Here is a 20,205-nt window from a genome sequence, read left to right as displayed (position 1 = left end):
CTCGTACTCCGATGCCTTCACCGACGAGTTGGTGTTTTGGAGCAAATGTGAAAGGCCCGTATTTTGCGAACCGGCTCACCGAAGCAAGTGGAGGCAGGAATTTGGAATTTGGCCACAGTGCTGACACAATCTTCCTTACTCTTAACCAAAGAAAATGTGGGATATTTGACATCCGTAAGCAATCACTCCTGGTTGATGAGTCTCCATCCAGCAGGTTATAGACATATTTTAACCACGATATTAAAAAAAAAAAAAAATCGAGTGTCGTCAGGTAATAGAATCATTGCATTAAATGATGTAAGCATACTGCAAGCATCCGCATGATCAGGTGCCCCGGCTGGCAAGTGCTTGAGGTACTGGCGTAGTAGAAGCTCATACCGCGGGATCCGCTGCACCGGTTCGAGCATATGGTGTTGAAGTGTGAGGCTTCCACACTCCCTCTGTTTCTACAAGGGCACAAGTATTATATAATGTATTACACATACTCACACTAAATCAGAACAAAGTTCAGACTTGTGCAATTAAAATTTAATTAATAAATAATTTTTTTTCAAAGTTTTATGAAAAAAAATAATAATAATAATAAAAACTTTGTCATCCTTCCTTGTACTTTTATATCTTTTTCTCTTGCTTCGAGAAATATTACTACATATAATTTTCACTGCTCCACTCCCGTCCAAAAAGTTTCATGTTGTAAAATAATTAACGGTTTTTTTTTAAATGTACATATTTATGGAAATCACCCCAAACGAGGCATCGAGCCACTCGAGGTAAGGGGTTACCATTGGAACCACTAAATGAAATCCCCATCCTCGCAGCATCACTCGTATTCTTCTTCGATATTTAGAAAGAGGGGCTGTTAAAAACAAGCATCATTGTGATTAAACGGACAATTATTTTTTTTGGAACAAGCAAATCGAGCAGGAGCTTTCAACCGAGCAAACAAATAGATGACCAACTTCCAACCAAGCAAATATATTGCAGTACTCGCGGCGTGGGCTTTCACATTGTGCAAGCATACGGAACTGTGCTTCCCCATTGTGTCGGGTCGCTCACTTGCATTTGATTTTTCATTTACGAATTCTTTCCAATGGTTCTGCAATTTTTCCCAGTGTATCGGCTTCGATGTCAGTCGGCACACAAAATCACCGTGCTTCCCCCATTGTCTTGGGTCACGTCACTCATTTGTATTTTTTTTTTCATTTATTTATATTTTCATTTGTGGATGTTGTCCGAAGATTCGGTGAATTTTTCCGGTGTACCGGCTTTGATGTCCATTGGCATGCAAAATTTCAGCTTTCTTCGTCACCCAGAATGTACCGATCCTTAATATCGGTGAGTGATTAGAAAGAGCTTTATCTCTCTATAATTCCAGCAATGTGTGTGTGTGTCTGTGTGTCTGCTGTTTCTCGACAACCACTGGTCCAATCTAATTGAAACTCGCTAGGTTTGCTGGGGACCTTTTCAAAGTTTGATATTAATCGGACAAGTGGTTCCCAAGTTATGGCCATTAATTTACCAACCGATGACAGGACGCGTTACCGCTTAGGCGTGGCCAATGCGCCATTTAGTTACCAATCACAGGACACGTTGCTGCGTAGGCATGGCCGTTGGGGAAGAGATCCTCAGCCGCATTCCCCATTACGGGTTACAACGTACGGACTTCCGGATAGTGATGACTTACTGTATTCTAATAATTTCTCGATTTCTTATGCGCATTTATAGATAAACACAATGCCCCAATCCAGTCGTCGTTTACGAGAGTGAAGGAACGGCCTGTGTGGTTGTTTGAAAGTTTTGTTTTTTTTTGGCTTGCACGTACGGCCATGCGAGAGCGAAGGAACGGCCTGTGTGGTTGTTTAAAAGTTTTTTGGGGGGGGTTTGCACGTACGGCCACGTGAGAATGAAGGAACAGCCTGTGTGGTTGTTGTTTCTGGCATGCGTTTTTGTTTTTTTTTTTGCACGTACGGCCACGCACTCGTATATTAAATTAGCTTTCCAACCAAGAAAATCGATTACAGCGTTAGCTTTCCGACCAAGTAAATAAATTATTCGCTTCAAACCAAGCAAATCAATTTTCCAACCATGTGAATCGATCACAAGCTTCCAACAAAGCAAATGTATCACAGTATTAGCTTTCCAAACAAGTAAATGAAACATTAGCTTCAAACCAAGCAAACGTATTGTACACCGCTCCATCCCAATTCCATATCCAGGCAATACATGACGCCATCACCGAGCGCCGAAGGAAGGGAGTACTCAGTTTTCACTCCGTTACTTGGCGGAAAAAAAATTTGGCCAAGCATGTTAATCTGTAGCATTTGTCGATCTCACGATTTTTGGCCACAGTTTTCAAGCAATTGTTTAAAAAAAAAAATGTGTGTAGGTGACCGGCCCAGGACGGCAAAGATAAATTTTGGTGAACATCCGAATCTGAGAATTTAAGTGATTCTTCACCATTAAAAGGGTCACAAACGAAATATAGCACAACATCTCAAAAGGTTATGGATGGATTCACACGAAAAACTTGGTGGACAGGTTGGGAGTGCCACTAGGAAGAAATCATTCAATTTTGGTGACGATCCGAATCTAGATCTGGATACAATAATCGTTTAATTTTTAACTGATTGCTCACCATTGGGAGATGAGGCCAAAAACTATGGATAACATGTTATCTCTAAAAGTTGTGGACGACTTGTGACAAAACGAGGTGGAAGAGTTGGTTCAGTGACAAGAACAAGTCGATTCGATTTTTTTGAAGGTCCAGAATCAGATCCGACCTATCAGAGGCATACGAAATGTAAACTATTCAGCCTGGAAGAGGTATGTTCTCTTCGGAATGCCGTTCCGTTTCACCAAGTTGTCACTCTACGAGTGATTTTTCATTTGTTTGTTTGTCCAGGCGATACCTCAGCCATCATTGGATCTAGGAAGCTGAAATTTGGGGACAAAAGAGAGACGATGCGCTTTGGCAAAAATGGCATTTTTATTTTTTGATTAATCAATTACTTATCGATTTATTTATTTATTTTATTTCTCAGCCTGGCGATATCTCAGGCAACTTTTGAGCTCGGAAGCTGATATTTGGAAATGACACTGACCATGTGATTTGGCTATAAAGGGTATTTTTATTTATTTATTTATTATTTATTTATTTACTTTTCAAAAAGTTACATATTTCGATGAAACTGTGGTGGTTTCGGTACGTTATCAGCCAATTAAGAAATTAATTATTTTACGATTATTATTTATTTGAATTATGTAATTGATCAATCAATTATTGTGCACCGCTCCCTCCCAATTCCGACTCCATGTGCTGCACGGCGGCATCGCCGGGGTGCTGAACGCCAAGCAAATCAATCACAAGCTTCCGACCAAGCAAATGGATTATTAGCTTTCAAACCACGCAAATTGATCACGAGCTTCCAACCAAACAAATTGATTACGGTACAAGCTTTTCAATGGTCCCACATTTTATTACTTCTGCAATATGAACCATTTCCAATGAAGTGACACACACACACACCTTTCATAATATATGGACCAAATAGTTTTTGTGCACATCAAAAAATTAATAATAATAACAAGAATCCACAAAAACACAAACATTTTGAAAAAATTAACATTATTGCTGCACGAGAATGAATCAATGCAACTCAAGCAAGGCAAACTTGAGATATTGAGTGAGAGGTAGTGTCTTTAATAATTCAACACATGAAACAACCAAAACAAATTACCTGGATTCTCTGGATTGTAGTTTTGAAGGATGAAGAACGCTCTAACCATGTATTCACCAGGTCCATGGCTCTGTCAAAGTTTGTCACATACTCTCCATATAGCTTGAGAAATGGTGCAAAGTTTTGCAGTATGTCGCCGATCCGTGGAGTCTCATTCCTAGTGGTGCGGATCAACATGAAAGAGCAAAGTACGTGCTGCACACAACGTTGGAACAACTCAACCACAACAACACTTTAATCGTTAATAAAAGATAAAAGTATATTTTATTTTGTAAAAAAAATAAATAAATAAAAACATTTCAAAGCCTCTCGTGCTCATCTCATTTCATTAACGCAAGACACCTTGGTAGTCCGCTCGTGGTTGCCGATCATAGATTGATAAATTAATTGAAAGCATCAAGAGCATCGACCCTCTGATTTTATGTCCATATGCAATCAACTTGTTCTTAAATTTAATGCCAGAATTAAAACCAGAAGAGCACTCTAATTGTTGAGATTTTAAAATAAACATTTAAAAACTTTTTTTTTTCATGAAAAACTTTGTATATGTAATCAACATTGGGGAATGCATGAAATACGTAACGATTTTTTGTGGGATTTTGCCCCCCCCCCCAGTTCATGCCCCAGTGGGTTTTAAAACCCTTGATGTCATGAGGTCGAAACAGAAGATCTTCTTTAAATTAAATTTGATATCGAGTCAATCCTGATGGAACTTTTTGCCATCTTTCAACTCTGCTTTAGGTGGGAAAAGTAGGGATTTGCGATGGCGTGCCATCGACTTCACTCAAGTTCATTTTTTTTTTGTTTGTTATCGAGAAGAGACTCACCAGTGTTGCATACGGCTCTCTAGTTCAGGAAGCAGGAAGTCTTGGTGCAAGGTATGGATGGACGAGATGTTGGAGAAAATACCAATCACAGTCTCCACTGGATACAGCCCTTTTTCCTGTGCTTCTTCCAGCAGGTGAGCATAGAACACCTGAACACAATGGCAAACACACAATGGTCTCCCAGGAAATAAAACGTGGAAAGTTTATGCGCAAGGAAATTTGGACACAAGAGATGGCCGTTTGGCCCATCATGCCGAGACCATATTCAGAACTTCCATTCACTGCAAGTCGTGAAAATTCAATAGGAAACCCCCGAGCAGAGAATTTGGACAGGGTACCAGGCAAATGATGACCTCACGAGATTTAACCGAAACACAATTTGAATTCAGCCAAAGGTTCAATACTTGTGATAAAAATCTGTTCTATCATGTCACCCTTTTACCAAGTGTGTCAACGAACGTATGATAGCGATGCAAGATTAGTCTCATTTCAATTTGTATCAAAACAAAAGCTGCATATCCCAATATAGACCTCACTGTTTATCAGTTGCAAAACATTACAAACTGTACTGCTGTACACGAGATAATGCGAATTATTTCAAGTTTAAAAATATATATATTTATTTTAAGAGTGCAGCAACTGTACAACATTTTTGGTTTTTTTTCAACTCACAAACAAGAAAAACCCCATATATAAAAGTTTAAAACACTTTTTAGTTACACCTTATGCAGCAGGTGTAATCTTTGCACATATGCTTGCTCCGTGTGCAGCAATTCATCAGCGATCAGGAAAAGCTTTTCTTGCACATTCAACTGTTAGGCCACAAGGAGAAAAAAAAAAAATAAATACACATATGCACACACTACTTCCATGGAAATTCTCACAACAATCAATCTTTAATTACCCCCCCCCCCAAAAAAAAAAAAATAAATAAATAAATAAAACACTTGCCTTCGGGGTTGTAGGTTCATGCAGGTTCTGCTGGTCAGACATGGCGCCATCTGCAGTCTCACAACTCTCACCATCCTCACACTGCTCATCGTGCAGAAGGGTAGTTGCTTCGTCCTTTTGTTGAAGATTCTCCCATTCAGCCGTTTCCTCATCCTGAAAGCCATCCTTTGGTGGGATGGATTGCTCTTGCTTCAAAAGGTGATCCAAATCAACTCTCTCCTGAGCATCGTCCAGCAAAGATTCAGCAACCCTTTGCCGCCCAGCTTGCATTTGAGATAAATCACCACTACATTGTACATCGTCCACCCCAGAAGACGCACGACCTGCCTGCAAAGTATCTTCCAGCTCGGTAGGCGGCGCATGTTCTTGCGAAGGTTGTTCTCGTTTAGATAGTGATGCATCCAACCTCTCTGGGGAAGGAACTCGGAGACGCTTTACAGGTTTGCAGTCCTGTCTCTGCCCCAGAGACTGGAAGTCACGCTCGTCATTGATGATCCGTTCAGTTGGGGTCAGGACCGGCGAGATCTCTTCCGCAATATTTTCGTCTTCGTCGTTCATCCCATCATCTAGTTCACGGAAGTTCAGAGTTTTGCATGGTTCTACATTCCTTCCATCACTTCTGTAAAATAAAAGTAAATACAAGGACAAATATTTGCATAGAATTTCAAGAAAGAAAGAAAGACAGGGATTATTTATTTTTTTCCCCCCTCTCTTAACAGTGCAGTGATCCCAGGCTTACGAAAGAACATGGACTTAAGGATCAGACCAATAGACAAATTAACAAGAAAAGGTATTTGAGCCTGGGGTCAAGGAATCATGAACTGTGCACCCAGGAAAAGTTTGGGAATGGCAAACAGGATTGGAAAAGGCACAGCATTTTCTCAAAACGTACGTCTGCCATCAAGTTAACAACTGACTGCACACCTCAACTCGTAATCCTCATGTATATTTGATGTGGATCAAGGTTACATTCCCGCAAGCAGCTAAATAACTCAATCAAATCAAGAATAAGAGGGCTGCAATCTCAGATCGTTCCGTTCATCGTCCCTGGTTAGAGCAAACTTGAAATGCTGCCTTACGATGAAAACAAACGTTTTATTAATTTGTTTTGTTAAAAAAAAAAAAAGCAGGACACCACAGCCACCACGATTAAATGCTCAATGCCTTCCTCCAGGAATCATAGTTAGCGATTAGAATGTTGATGTATACATGTACACACCTATGTACTATGTTTACAGATTCCTGTGATTGCATCATATATCATTCTCCATCCCACAAGATAAGGGAACACGATTTGAAATACTGGAATTTTTTATTGGTGACCTGGATGGCCACCTTGTATCCAGAGAGTCAAAAGTGTGATAAAGACGCCGCACCGCCGAGATATAGACGCAATAACAACGAACGTGAAGAACGATGTTGGGAAAAACCCGTCACACCCAATTGGTCAGTGCTACAACCAATCGACGAGTGAATAAAGGCGACATAGCGACAGCCACACAACCTCTATTATACAAAGGCAAGACAACAAAAGACATATGTCCTTGCATTCTTGCATAAGGTTAGTCATGATATACTCAATACTTAAATATCATTAACGGTGCGGCTTCCAGCTGTATGTGAACATACATCCTCTCGGGTTCTCGTCTATCCTCAACACAAGGCAACTGTTGTGCCTGAATCAGCAGCAACACACGTTCTCATGCGCAAGCTTCAGTGGCTTATCTCAGCAATAAAGCAGCTCAATACAAGAGATGGCGGCAATATTTGAAAATGACAAACCGTTTCTACTTTCGGATTTCATAAGAGTATCTACAGCACAATTTAGAAAACACTTTGAGATGCATTTTGAACATAATTTCTCCCAACAAGTGACAAGCAGGTTTCTTTATTCAATACGCAAGTTGCCCGTGCCCACACGGGGTTCTAACCGGGATGGGGATGGAGGCGGCAAGCTGGGAGCAACAATTCACATTTATTTCCACATCTGATGCAATTGAAATGCTCTATGTTGGCAAGATGCTCCATTTGAAACTTTTTTTGGTTCGCGGGCGCCAGCAGTGACCACTATTTTTGTTGTGTCTGTATGTTTGTCTGTCTGTCTGTCTGTCTATCTGTCTGTCTGTGACTCTCCAGAGCATAACTCCGTGACGTTTGATGCGATCTTGATGAAACTTGGACACAAGCTAGATATCATGGTCTAGTTGTCATTTTTGTATGAGGGCCGTCCCATGCCCACTTGAACTTTTTATTTATTTATTTTCTCGATTTTTTCTCTCGCAATTTCATTTCCTAGAAGCTGTGCGTAATGTCCATAAGTAAAATGTATAAAAAAAAAAATCCGATTCCATTTGGTCAATTTTGACGGAAGAGATAGTATAGGTTTTTACGGTAGGGCTTCCTTCAAAAGCTTCCACTACCTCAATTGTACCTATCGTGGCATTGTTCAATAATGGCCGCGAACCATCGTCGCCTCCCGGAAAGTTTAAATTTTAATTGTATACAATGTCAAGGCTCGTATAAGAGTTAACACACAAAGCGTATAACAAGGGGAGGAGGAGACGAGGGGCAGGAGAGGGAAGCACAAAACAGTGTGGAAGAGACATTAGATCTGTGGAAGGGAGAGGGGTGGGGCAGGGTACACAGCGTAACCAAGATGGACACTTCAGGGACTTTCAGGAAGGAGAGCAGGGATTTGAAGGAGGTAGGATTGGGGTGGATTAACGGGGGTACAAAAGATCATGGTTTTGGATGGGGGAAGATAAGAGGTGGTGGTGAACAGCTGTTTTGAAGACCTGGCGGGAAGAGTGGCATTGGAGAGAGTGTGGGAGTTTGTTCCAAAGGTGGGGGAAAAAGAGGAATGAAAGGGTGAAGGTGAGCAGAAGGGGGCTGCAGAGACAGAGACAGAGACAGAGACAGAGATTCAGCCTCATTACAGGAGATACCAATGATCCTAAATGCCTTGGTTCACACAGCCTGAAGCTGAGAAAGGTGAGAGCACCTTTCTCAGCTTCATCAAGCTGTGGCTGAAAGCTTTGTACATTTTCAGGAGCTCAGGTGTGCCGAGGAAGGACTTTGCATGATGGAGGATGCCCAGTTGGCGACTGGTTTTGGAGGCCAGCTTGGAAATGTGGCTTTCCAAGGAAAGATCATGGCACATAGTGAGGCCCAAAAGCTTTAATGAAAGGACTTCTTCACAAGGATTGTTGAGAAAGTAGATGGCGAGGGGGGGGGGGCAGGGGTTTCCAGACGGTCCTTATGGAGAGACATAGTGAGTGTGTGACATGTTCCAAGCGTTAGACGAGCTTGTGATTTTATCCTGATCTGCAGCCTGCTGATACGGCAGAGGGTGGAGTCATCAGCAAAGAGACATGGAGGATTTTCCAGAGTCCGAGAGATCATTGATGAAAACCAGAAAAAGAACAGGGCCCAGAACGCTACCTTGAGGAACTCCAGCCTGGACAGGAAGAGGGGATGAAAGAACTCTATTTAGGGCCACATGGTGACTGCAACAGGAGAGGAAGTCTGCCAGCCATGAGTGGAGATGGCCTTGGACACCATAGGAAGAGAGTTTGGTGAGTAGGGCAGGGTGCCAGACTGTATTGTAAGCACATGATATGTCAAGGGTTACGGCTCCGATTTCATGTCTGGCGTTGAGGACCTCCATCCATTGATGGGAGAGCAGAAGCAGCATATCCAGGGTAGAGTGACCTGGTCTGAAATCAAATTGATGACCGGAAATCAAGCCATTGGAGAAGAGGAAGGATTTATTGTCCATAGTGATGATGAATTCCAGAACCTTGCTGATGATTGGGAGAAGGCTGATTGGTCTGTTTTTGCACCTTTTTTGTGCAGGGCAGTGATGTTTGTAGATTTCCAAGCAGATGGCAGATGACCTTGAGCAAATGAGAGGGTGAATAGAACAGAGAGAGGGTGAGCAAGACCAGCAGAGTTGGTTTCTCAGACACGTGGGCTGATGCCGTCTGAACCGGTTGCAGAATCTGAGTCGAGGTTTCAGAGCAAGCTCTCCACCTTGTCAGGAGAAAAGGACACGGAGTCCAGGGACAGTTGGGTGCGACTGGGTAAGGTGGGTAGAGAAAGTGATGGGTTTTGGACACAAGATTTAGATGCAAACACCGAGTTTAGGCATTGAGTTTTTTCGTGTGCAGTGTCAGCAGTGTGGCCATTTGAGGTAAGGGAGGATGGAGGGGGAACATAGACCAGAAACGGACTTAACTAGATGCCACCAGGATTTTGAGGAGGGAGAGAGGTTTGAGAGTTCAGACTTGAGATGAGAAAGATGTTGTTTTCCTGACTCTCCTGAGGGTAGATACACACTTGTTCCAAGTTTTGTAGAAGGAACTGAGATTACCCTCAGTTGGGTTTGCCTTCCATGAGATCAAGGCAAGTCGTTTCAGGACAATTGCCTCACCACAACCTTCAGTGAACCAAGGGCGGGAGGAAGGGTAGCACAACTGAACACGAGAGGGGATAAATCTGTGCATGAGGGAGAGCAAGTTTCTTTGAAAGAATTCCCAGGATGAGTTGATGTTGGAGAAAGTAGCGATAAGTTTCATGTCTGCTCGGAGACCCTGCCAGTCGGCCTGAGCGAAATGCCAGACTCGACGGTGCTGAGGTGGTTCTCTAATAACAGCCGGAGAGATGTCCACTTTGACAAGGACGTGGTCAGATTAACCGATTGGAGCGGAGAAGGAACAGCAAATATCTTCATGGAAATTGGTCAAAATCAGATCCAGAAGAGATGGAATACCATTGGTTGAGATCCGGGTCAGGAAGTTGACAAATTGTGTCAGTCCCCATCAGTCGCAGGAGTCTTTTGCTGAAGTGTCATGACATGCGAGAGAGATACCCACACCCAGCTAACTGACATGATAATTGAAGTCACCATATACGAGGATAGAAGTTGGTCCATGTTTTCGGTGAGTTTATTCGATTTTTTATTTTTTGATCGGCGAGTCTGGTATTTCAGATTGGTTAGAATAAAAGTTTGTCTTGGTGTCAAAGCCAGTAACCTATTGCAAATTAATAGTAGGATGCCATGTAAGCATCAAACTTATTTGCACTACCTACATGCCTGGTGTTGGCTTAATGGTTCGGGTGGTGTGCTTGGGATCCTCGGGTGCAGAGTTCAAATCCCGCTCAGCTGTTAAATTAATACCAGGTGGGGTTAACTCGGCCTGTCATCCTTCTGAGGTCGGCAAATTGAGTGCCAGCTTGCTGGTATACTGCGTCGGAGTGGCGATCCTTCCAGGATCGTGCCCAATAGCCAAGGACACTGCTTAAGGAGCACCAACGCTCTGCACAGAGTAAGGTCATAATCTCCTCCTCAAACTTAATTTGTCAACACCTGAGTGTTATTTTCATGTATGAGGAGAGGAAAAACCAAACAGAGGTCAGAATGGTCAGATCACCGACAATGGATGTGGGGGAAGGGGCGAGGGAGGAATCTTGATTTCATTTCTAAGGAGGTTTCTTTAGCAGCACAATCATCCTTGGGGATGGTACTCAAATACACCAAGAGGCAGATATAACTCGCAATGATGAACAGATAGTGGAACAAGGGGATAAGCAAATGTAGAAAATAAATAAATAAATAAAATAAAACACACAGGCATGATATCGATGCACGATGGAGGAAAGCTGCCAGAGATTGCATTCACGATTGAAAACGAGGAACAGAATCAATTGTTAGACCTCGCATTTAAATACGGTTAACTCAGCAAAAATCACGAACTCAACACCCTGCACATACATACACGTCTGCCTTTAGTGGCTGGATGTTGTCCCCTTGAAACATGGTGACCAGAGTCATGACGCTGGGTCTCGAAGATCCTCCTGCTCCGCGATACGATCTCACATGCGCTTTGCCGTCTGCCGATCCACTTTTGCCGAATCTGCGATCACCGGCCGCTTCAGAACCCTCCACCGTCGCGTGGCCTGCGCACGAGTCATATCCCAACCGTCTCCTGCATTGTCGACTTTCCAGTTTGTTGTCCAGACATGGAGCTTGCGATGTCGCCTCCGCAGTTTTGGAGTAGAACAGGAAACTCAGATGAGTTGCAATAGGGGGCGTTTTCTTGGTCGGAGTGAGCTTATGAACTTTCCGACCCTCGGAAACTGCACCAGAGGGTTTAGATGGTGTACTTGTGAAAAAGCTTGAAAACGTCGATTCCGCACAAGGTGTGGAGTCCACAAGTGTCTGACCACTGGGTTTGTCTTTCAAACCGAGTTTAGCCTTCAGCCTTCCATACGAAGCACCAAACGGTGAAGATTTTTCGTCATTGAAGGCATCCGTTGGTTGCAGATGAGAAACGTCAGTTTGTGTGTTCAATGCAACATCATTATTTGGTAATGACAGGCTGTGCTGCAACCTGCATTCCGGTTGTCCCATTTTACAGCTCCTTTCTCCCGGAGACTTCCTCAGTCCCGCGGCTTCCGCAACACCAGCTTGTGCGTGGTGACGACTCCGAGGGGTAGAAGTCGATTTGGGAAGTGCGCTCGGAAGGCGCAGGGCCCCCACATCTAGTGTCCGTGGCGCGACATCTGGCACGACTTTTGTCCTCGAAACTGCACAGAAGGAGAAAAAAAAAAAACAGCAAAAGGTGGAACAGCTGTTAAACACAATCATCGATTCCCACGATAGCTGAGCGCATGAGCAACTGGAGATACGATTGTTAGAACGGCTTGCCTGGTGGAACATGAAACTAGCTGTTCACCGATACATGCCAGTTTCATGGGCGGTATGATGGTTTATGGTTTTAAACAAATTACCTAATAACCCAAAGTCACTCCCTAATAAATGAATTTTTTTTTTTTTTAAACTTTCACTTAATATTATAACCCTCAGCCATATGAACAGTCATCCTATCTCAGAATTCAATGTTGGATCAATAAATCATTTTTAAAGATATAATAAATATGAGTATAGTTCATGGTTGGCATCAACTTGTTCTGGGGGGGGGGGGTTTAATCAAAAGGTACAAGGGAGTTGTTGAAACTTCACCTACTTCAAGGTATCTCCCTGATGCACCGCCATACAGTAATCGCACCGTGGAGTCTTCACCAAAATATTGGGATACAAGTACAGGGAAATCGACATTCCAGGAGATGTGCTTTGGCATCTAAATCATTCATCAAGCCGATGCCAACCAGAAGCACTGAATAATTCAGAGATGAAGGAAAAATAAATAAATAAATACAATCACAAGGTACCAGGTTTGGACCGTACGGGGAAGCGAGTTTGAAGTTTCGAACCCATCTCCATTAGAGTAGTAAGAGTAGTAGTTACATTAGGCTGGCAGGGGTAGTCTGGTGGAATGCGCACTCAAGCTGTCTAACCTGGGTTCGAATCCCGACCCATGTATGAACCGTCACCCTGGTGTTTCATCTGGAGGGTAAAACATTGCGAGTGCCGTCCCTCAGGGGGATGTTAAACTGGGTGTCCCGTTCGCCAGCATTAGCTGGAAGACATTAAAGAAACCGTGGCATCCTTTGCAAAGAGTAGGCAAGCTATCGCCAGCACTCTGAACAAATTATAAAATTCCTGCCTGAACTGTGGGCAACAAGTAGTCGTCTGGTCTTCCTCGACACCAGGTCTCTCTATTGAGTGCAGCCTGTGGCTGCTGGTTGCATCATTGGTTGGGACGTGGCTATGCCGCTGATGCAGTGTCCCCCTTACCAGTACACTGGTACTCATTTCGCCGACCTCGGAAGGATGACAGGCTGAGTCAACCTCCTGGTGTATATTAATTCAGTGGCCCAACAGGGCTTGAACTCAGGACCCGAGGATCCCAAGCCGCCACCCTAACCACCGAGCCCAAACCAGGCTGACACCAGGTTACATTGCTCGTTATCTGGACAGCACCTCACCAAGACAAAAAAAAAAAAAAAAAGATTGACCAGGTGCTTCACATTTCATACAAATGATCTTCACAAAGAGAAAGGGCGCGCACACACACACACACACACACACACACACACACACACACACACACACACACACACACACACACACACACACACACACACACACACACACACACACACACACACACACACACACACACACACACCAGCGAGAATCACAGTCATGAAGTTCAACAACACACCTGGCAGTACAATCATGCCAGACAACATAACTTTGATACCTTGCATAGTTTTCCACCCACAATGGCCAGTTATTCAACCACATGCACAGGTTAAAATCACAAGTCGTCTCCCCCCACTCACAGGGGATTTATTTAAGGTCATGACCGAGGTACCCCAAGGTACCCCTAGGTACCCAAAGCACTAATGCACCATTTGTGAGAGGTCAGCCAAACCGTTTTGGATTCCATAAGGAACATACAGGACCTCGTTTTAGTTAGATTGCATAACGATCAGGTAGTACTGTGCATTGATGGGTCAACATTTTAGAAATTCCACTCAAATTAAACAATTAATGTTCTAAAACATTTGCAACTTGAACAGCACTCAGTGGAGCGCGTACCTCTGCCAGGCCGAGTTTGTTTTGTTACCCACCGATAGGCCGGATCTGCATCTGGACCCCAACCAAAATGGAATCTGCTTGTTCTCATCACCTACCCAACTCATTCACACCAAGTTTACTCATAATCCGTCCACAACTTGAGATATCCTGCTCACAAACAGGGGTGGAAACAATCTCCGTCCACCTTAAGTGGAGGATGGAGCAAGTTTTCAGGATTAAAGCAAAATATTACATTTTATTGGTCGCAACAACCGAAGAAGTTTCCACTCCAGGTTGGCATGAAAGTATGAACCCAGATCACAAAACATGTCACAATCTTCTTCTTATAAATTAATCAATTAGTTAATTTCCCCTCATTCATCCGGTAGGGAGTCTGACAATGCTACAGAGAAGAAGTAAACATACATACGAGCTGTCTTGCTTAGGTTTTACTCTCAACAACGGAAAACCAGTAAATTGGTGCTTTTCAGACAGAGCATTGCATGAAAAACAAGGACAAATGTGTCCAAGAGCAGCGTCCTAAAGGTTTTGTCGGCTAAAAATAAATAAATAAATAAATAAATAAATAAATAAATAAATAAATAAATAAACAACAACAACTTCCGATATTTCGTCACGTGCCTTGATTAAGCCAATAGCGAGACCCGTCATAATGTATTTACGAAATAAATCGTGTATTTACGAAATTACAATACATTAAATGGAATAATCTTTAAATAGTAACGTGAACTTTTTGAAACTTTAAAGCAAATGTCCGAATATATTTAAAATTTCATGATCGACGCTCTCAAAAGGCACCCTCAATGTGAGGATGTGTACAGGTGTTTAGGATTTAAGGAGATCCGGATCGTGTTTAAACAAGAGCTGATCCGAGAGGTTAAGGTTTTGTTTTCACAAGAAGAACAAGAACAACAAGAAGAACAACACCGAGCTCTCTATGAGCAGTGTTCGCTACGTGAGACGCTGCTAAAAAGAAAATAAAAGAAAAGTGCATCGACCCTGACGCATGGTCAGGATCCCACGGTGTTGTTCACGAAGAGCAGGCGAGTTGTCGCGAACACCACAAACAAATTCAAAATTTCTGGTATTGCAATTTCTCCTTGTAAATCAGGTCAGGCCAGCTCGTTCTCAAAGACTTAGGCCATAAACCGACTGACAGCAAGAAATCTAGATGGACAAACAGACAGACAGACAGACAGACAGACAAGACGGTAGGCGGCGATGGGTCGCCGAGCGTGGAAACGATAAGATATAGAGCAAAATGGATGTCATATAGCGGATAGGGAATCACCTTAAGATTATGCATATCAAATCTCATCCAGTTCCATCTACCGATAACTACTCGGTATCTATTTGAATTAAAAGTACCAAAAATGCGGTTTGAAATCGGAAATCCCCAAAGTTCGAGAGGGTGCTGTGGGTGAACAAAGATCTAAATTGAAAATCCGGCTCGATCGTTTGTGCACAATGTATTCCAGACGATTAGTGTGAATTTTCATGACCATCTGACCATAACCACAGGAGGAGTAGCATTTGGCGCGAAGGCACCTCCAGCTCTAGCATATTATCGATTTTTGCACTAATTGACCTTTGACCCCTGACCTAAGCGAAATCGGTCAATACGTCCTGAGGCAAAGTTGTAGTACTCATTGAGTATCATGAACCTGCAAAGTTCCATTCGTATCGATGCACTCACCCGGTCGCTAGGGGGCCTTCAATTTTTGCGCATACCCTAATTGTAGGGGGCGCTGCGGGTAAAGTATTCCATATATCACAAAAACTGGAATATATTTGATAGAGCATCACCTGTAGATCATTCGTACCGAATTTCATAACCCTACGTGGGATAATGGCTTTAGGAATTGATTTCGCGTGAACGGTACCGATTTTGAAGGTTTTTCGGTTGTTGCTAGGGTACCAAAGCGTCCCTAGCAACCATCACAATTTCCAAAGCACTAGGTCATAAGATGTACCTACCACCCGAGTTTGGTCAAAATCTGCCCTCGTTTACTACCAATTATGCTGATGGCAAACGAACAAACATCCAAACAAAGACAGAATTACTGACAATAAGGGTCACCTATTTCGGCGAGCCAACAATAAGGGTCACCAATTTCGGCGAGCCAACAATAAGGGTCACCAATTTCGGCGAGCCAACAATAAGGGTCACCAATTTCGGCGACCCAACAATAAGGGTCACCTATTTCGGCGACCCAACAATAAGGGTCACCTATTTCGGCGACCCAACAATAAGGGTCACCAATTTCGGCGACCCAACAATAAGGGTCACCAATTTCGGCGACCCAACAATAAGGGTCACCAATTTCGGTGACCCAAACAGACAGACGGACGGACGGACTTGGTTTTCTCATCAGCTTGTTTCACATAGTCTCATTTATTTCCTTCACCCCAATTCACGACTTCCCAGGCTCTCCCTCGACATGCAGTGCCAACGTCATGTCCATCCTTTACAAGTCTTACTATGACCAGCTCATCTCAATCCAAGCTATTCTTCCATGACCATATTACTTCACAAGCTACTTACACTGCAACAACACAAACAAAAAACACAAGTTCACCGGATTTACTGACAGCTTCTCTCCAGCCCATCTCAGCAAAATGGAACGATACCTCGTTTGGAACCATTCTCACTGACCACCTGCGCTGTGCACACAACCCCGTACCGTCCTCAAAAACCACACCTTTCACATGGATGTAGATATCAGGCTTTAAATCCCAACAGCTCGAAAAATGAATCAGCCACCCGTGCTCAAAAGCACCAAGTTATCACATTTCCAGCTATGTCAGCCAATTGTACAACGAATAAATATCAATAAATAAACGACATAACGAACGTGGAGAGTCGATACCTTTGGCGTAATCTTGATATCGATGAGTTGCTGGCACTTTTATTTCGGACAGAAGGAAGCAGCAAGCAGCGCCTTTTGGCCTGCGGAGGCATACTCCGTGTCCACAATGCTATCCCCCAACCCTGTCGGTCCAGGCAGCTGAAATTACATCAGAGAAACCCCAAACTAACAGCTTCATACTTCAATGGCGTCGTTTGAAAAGTTTGTGGGTTGTATAAATGGACTTGTATCCGATCATTGGAAAGTAGAGACCATTTAAGCTTTTCATGTCGGCACGAGTAATGATGTTCGTATCTGGATGACATCTATGTGCTATTCGTGGACGTACAAATGACTGTGATCACGTGTCCCACAGCCTGTGCTGGGTGAAGTCTGGCTGAGCAGCACTGCTCAAGAGCCGACGCCTTTCGGCGAAGGACACCGTGGGACATTGAACCAATATGCAAACACCTTTTCATCGAACAATGAAGGCTGGCAGATGGGACACCCAGCATAACAGCCACGCGAGGGCGAGCGCACTGCCTGCAAAGCGCCAACGTGACAGTGTATCGTCGGGTAGGGGACAGAAACCAAACGACAGAGCTCAAGGTGAGTAAGTTACCTGGACACCACCCTGTCTGTTTTCCAAATAAACCATAAGCTCTTGTAGCACACTGCAACAACACATTCCAGCGTCGTCTTGTACAGTACAACAAGTGCCATGTAAGACGCCAAAGTTGCGATACTACAGTACGACAGAACCTGCCAAGTCGGTTGCGTCTCCCACAACTCCTCGTCAAGTTTCCGCATTATGTACAAGTTCACCTCAACTTCACAAAAACTGCGGTAAACACACAAGATTTTATTACTTAGGAACACAAGTCTCGGTGTAGTAAAACTACAGGGGTGCCTTAATTACTAGGGACTTTACATGGAGGTTACCAAGTAGTAGATATGAAAATGTATGCCACGGTGGGTGGGGCGGGAAGTCAGTGGCATGAACTTGCCTTTACATAAATCAAATTTGCCCAATTTACCAGCAATCCCATATTTACACCACATGTGACAGGATTCAAATTAAATTTACCCCCAAAAAAAAATATTTTAAAACATTAAAAAAATTAAGTTATTGGAGCAGCTTCAACCTGTCCTTGCATACCACCACCTGGAGACAAATTGAAGGGGATTAGTATTGGGGGGGGGGGTCGGTGGTTTAAAACATCCAATGATCTCCACCGACCTGCCGATCTGGTGACCACCATGAGCTTCACATCCCACGGAGATGGCTCCGACGCTCCGACGATGCAAAAGAACCTGCCGTCGGGCGCAGCCGGACCGCGAAGCCACAGGCCCTGACGCGGATCTGAACCTCCGACTCGCACAGTCTGGACTAGTTCCATGGCGCTTCACTGAATAAGAAACCCTCACCTCTCAGCCCACACGTGAGGCAGGCAAACGCATGAAAACATGGCAAGGTACCTCGGGTAACCTTTAATAGGAGGTTACCCTCAAGGTCCCATTAACCGTGCTCTACTCTTACAGCAACTCGCTACCGTGATCCCTCCTCACTGTGCCCTCTCCATGGAGACGCAGCAGGTGTCACATTTCGCTCCGCCTCTCTCTCCCTCTCCAAAAACATCCCCACGCCCATTTCAACAACGCCACCCTCTCGAGACCATATCAGACAAGATACAAAATAACATAATAAAAAAACACTTTCAGAGCGACCACGACTCTTCAAGGCTGACGTGAGAAGCCACATATGTTACTCAGCAAGTGCGTGGTCGAACACACCCTGGAAACCTCACACAACGGCTAAACGAACTTTGGTCCCCTTTGAAGGGACTCCAGGGTAATCCCTGCACTCAGGAAAAACCGCAATCAGCAACATCACGCGCATTCCAGGTGATGATAATTAGGTCAGTGGCTTAAAAAAGAAGAAAAATAAATAAAACACAACACCCAAAACCCTAAAAATAAAAACTTTCATTCGATAAATGGGACATTTCTGGAAATAATTTACTTTTTTGGCTCAATAATCGGAATCTTAAATGGTCCATTGGGTCTTTTTCTGTTTTATTTTTGTAACACATCGTCGAGGCTCGAGGAAGAGCTCGAACACTGAACACATCAATCAGGATGTAATAGAACAAAAAGGAACAGCAGAAAGAGGGTGGGGGGAAAAACACCAACAGCAGGGTTGAGGAACAAAATGGGTGTGGGGATTGGAAGGAGAGGTAGGGGAGGAAAGCAAGGGGTGGAGAAGATGGACACAGACGGAAACGTGAGAGTTCATAGAACACCTGAGACCACACAAGGACGTGGGCGTGGAAAACAAGGACGTGGGCGTGGTTGAGGAGCGTCAAATTTGAATGGTCGTGATGACGTAAAATGCCGGAAGATTTTGTCCACGTACTGTGCCAAATGGAAGGCTTTTGCAATTCCCAAGAAGGTGATTTGTGTTCTCCAGCGTTCAAGTATATAATTCAATGGAAATGTTTTTTTTGTTTTTTTTTTAAAGGTTGTGCAAAAAATATATATATATATATATATATATATATATATATATATATATATATATATATATATATATATACATCTTCCGGATGTTTACCGCAGTTGGCGCAGTGTCTTTGAAATCACCTTATCTAACATGCCACATTAGTTCTTCGTGCCTGTTGTTCGTGTCCTTTATGACATCCTTGAAAACAGCAAGTTTCCTGTTTGGAATGATTTTCAATTTGGTTTCACTGCCAAACAGGCAGATGGAGTAAAAAAAAAAAATATTATCTCACTACTCTCTGCGCATGTGCGATCGGGACGAATTTGAGCCAAATTACTGCTCAACAGCAGCGGGTTTGTTTTCTGATTCACGGTCAAAATTGAAATCAAGTTGTTCCTCCGTCATAAACTGATGTTTGCAGAGACAGACGGACAGAAGTGAAACAATTGCTTAACTCTAGTTTTCGCTTCACGTGTTCGGGTAACTATCAGGAAGGAAATATTGTAAACTTGGAAGGAGGTGGGTTTAGGGTGGGGAAGGGGTTAACAGGGATAGAAAAGATCATGGTTTTGGATTGGGGGGAGGGGGGTGGGTGATCTGAGATGGTGAACAGCTGTCTTGACTTGGAGGGAAGAATGAGATTGAAAAGAATGTGGAAGTTGGCTCTATAGAGGGGAAGAGGGAGGAAAGAGGAAGAAAAAAAAGGAAAGAGGCCAGGGGAGCCAGCCCAGAGGGAAGAGTAGTACTCCATCAAGCTGTGGACGAAGACCTTGTTTGTGGATTGGAGTTCAGGCGTGTCGAGGAAGGACTTTGTATGATGAAGGATGCC

At 43.5% G+C, this 20,205-nt stretch overlaps 1 protein-coding gene across 4 annotated transcripts in view; it reads right to left on the bottom strand.

Annotated features, from left to right (window-relative positions):
• The window catches only part of LOC147019259 (uncharacterized), a 45,961-nt gene that overhangs the window by 17,039 nt on the left and 8,717 nt on the right, over positions 1–20,205 (bottom strand). Inside the window, exons 1-7 of one of the 4 annotated variants that reach the window (XM_085899594.1) lie at positions 18,114–18,469; positions 11,293–12,103; positions 5,516–6,134; positions 5,287–5,376; positions 4,565–4,713; positions 3,738–3,894; positions 308–446 (exon numbers count right to left, since the gene is read on the bottom strand). In XM_085899594.1, the coding sequence (XP_085755720.1) occupies positions 308–446; positions 3,738–3,894; positions 4,565–4,713; positions 5,287–5,376; positions 5,516–6,134; positions 11,293–12,103; positions 18,114–18,273 (2,125 nt within the window). In that variant the 5' untranslated portion in view covers positions 18,274–18,469. Of the gene's footprint in view, positions 1–307; positions 447–3,737; positions 3,895–4,564; positions 4,714–5,286; positions 5,377–5,515; positions 6,135–11,292; positions 12,104–16,894; positions 17,185–18,113; positions 18,470–20,205 lie in introns of those variants that run through there. The other 3 variants (XM_085899595.1, XM_085899592.1, XM_085899591.1) reach the window with 3 other exon arrangements.

The sequence above is a fragment of the Eptatretus burgeri genome, chromosome 10 (genome assembly GCF_056783735.1).
Source record: "Eptatretus burgeri isolate ZD-2024b chromosome 10, Ebu_testis_v1, whole genome shotgun sequence".
In the NCBI taxonomy this organism is placed as follows: Eukaryota; Metazoa; Chordata; class Myxini; order Myxiniformes; family Myxinidae; genus Eptatretus; species Eptatretus burgeri.
Note: the sequence above shows the minus strand (reverse complement) of the source record. Positions and strands in the feature narration are given on the sequence as shown.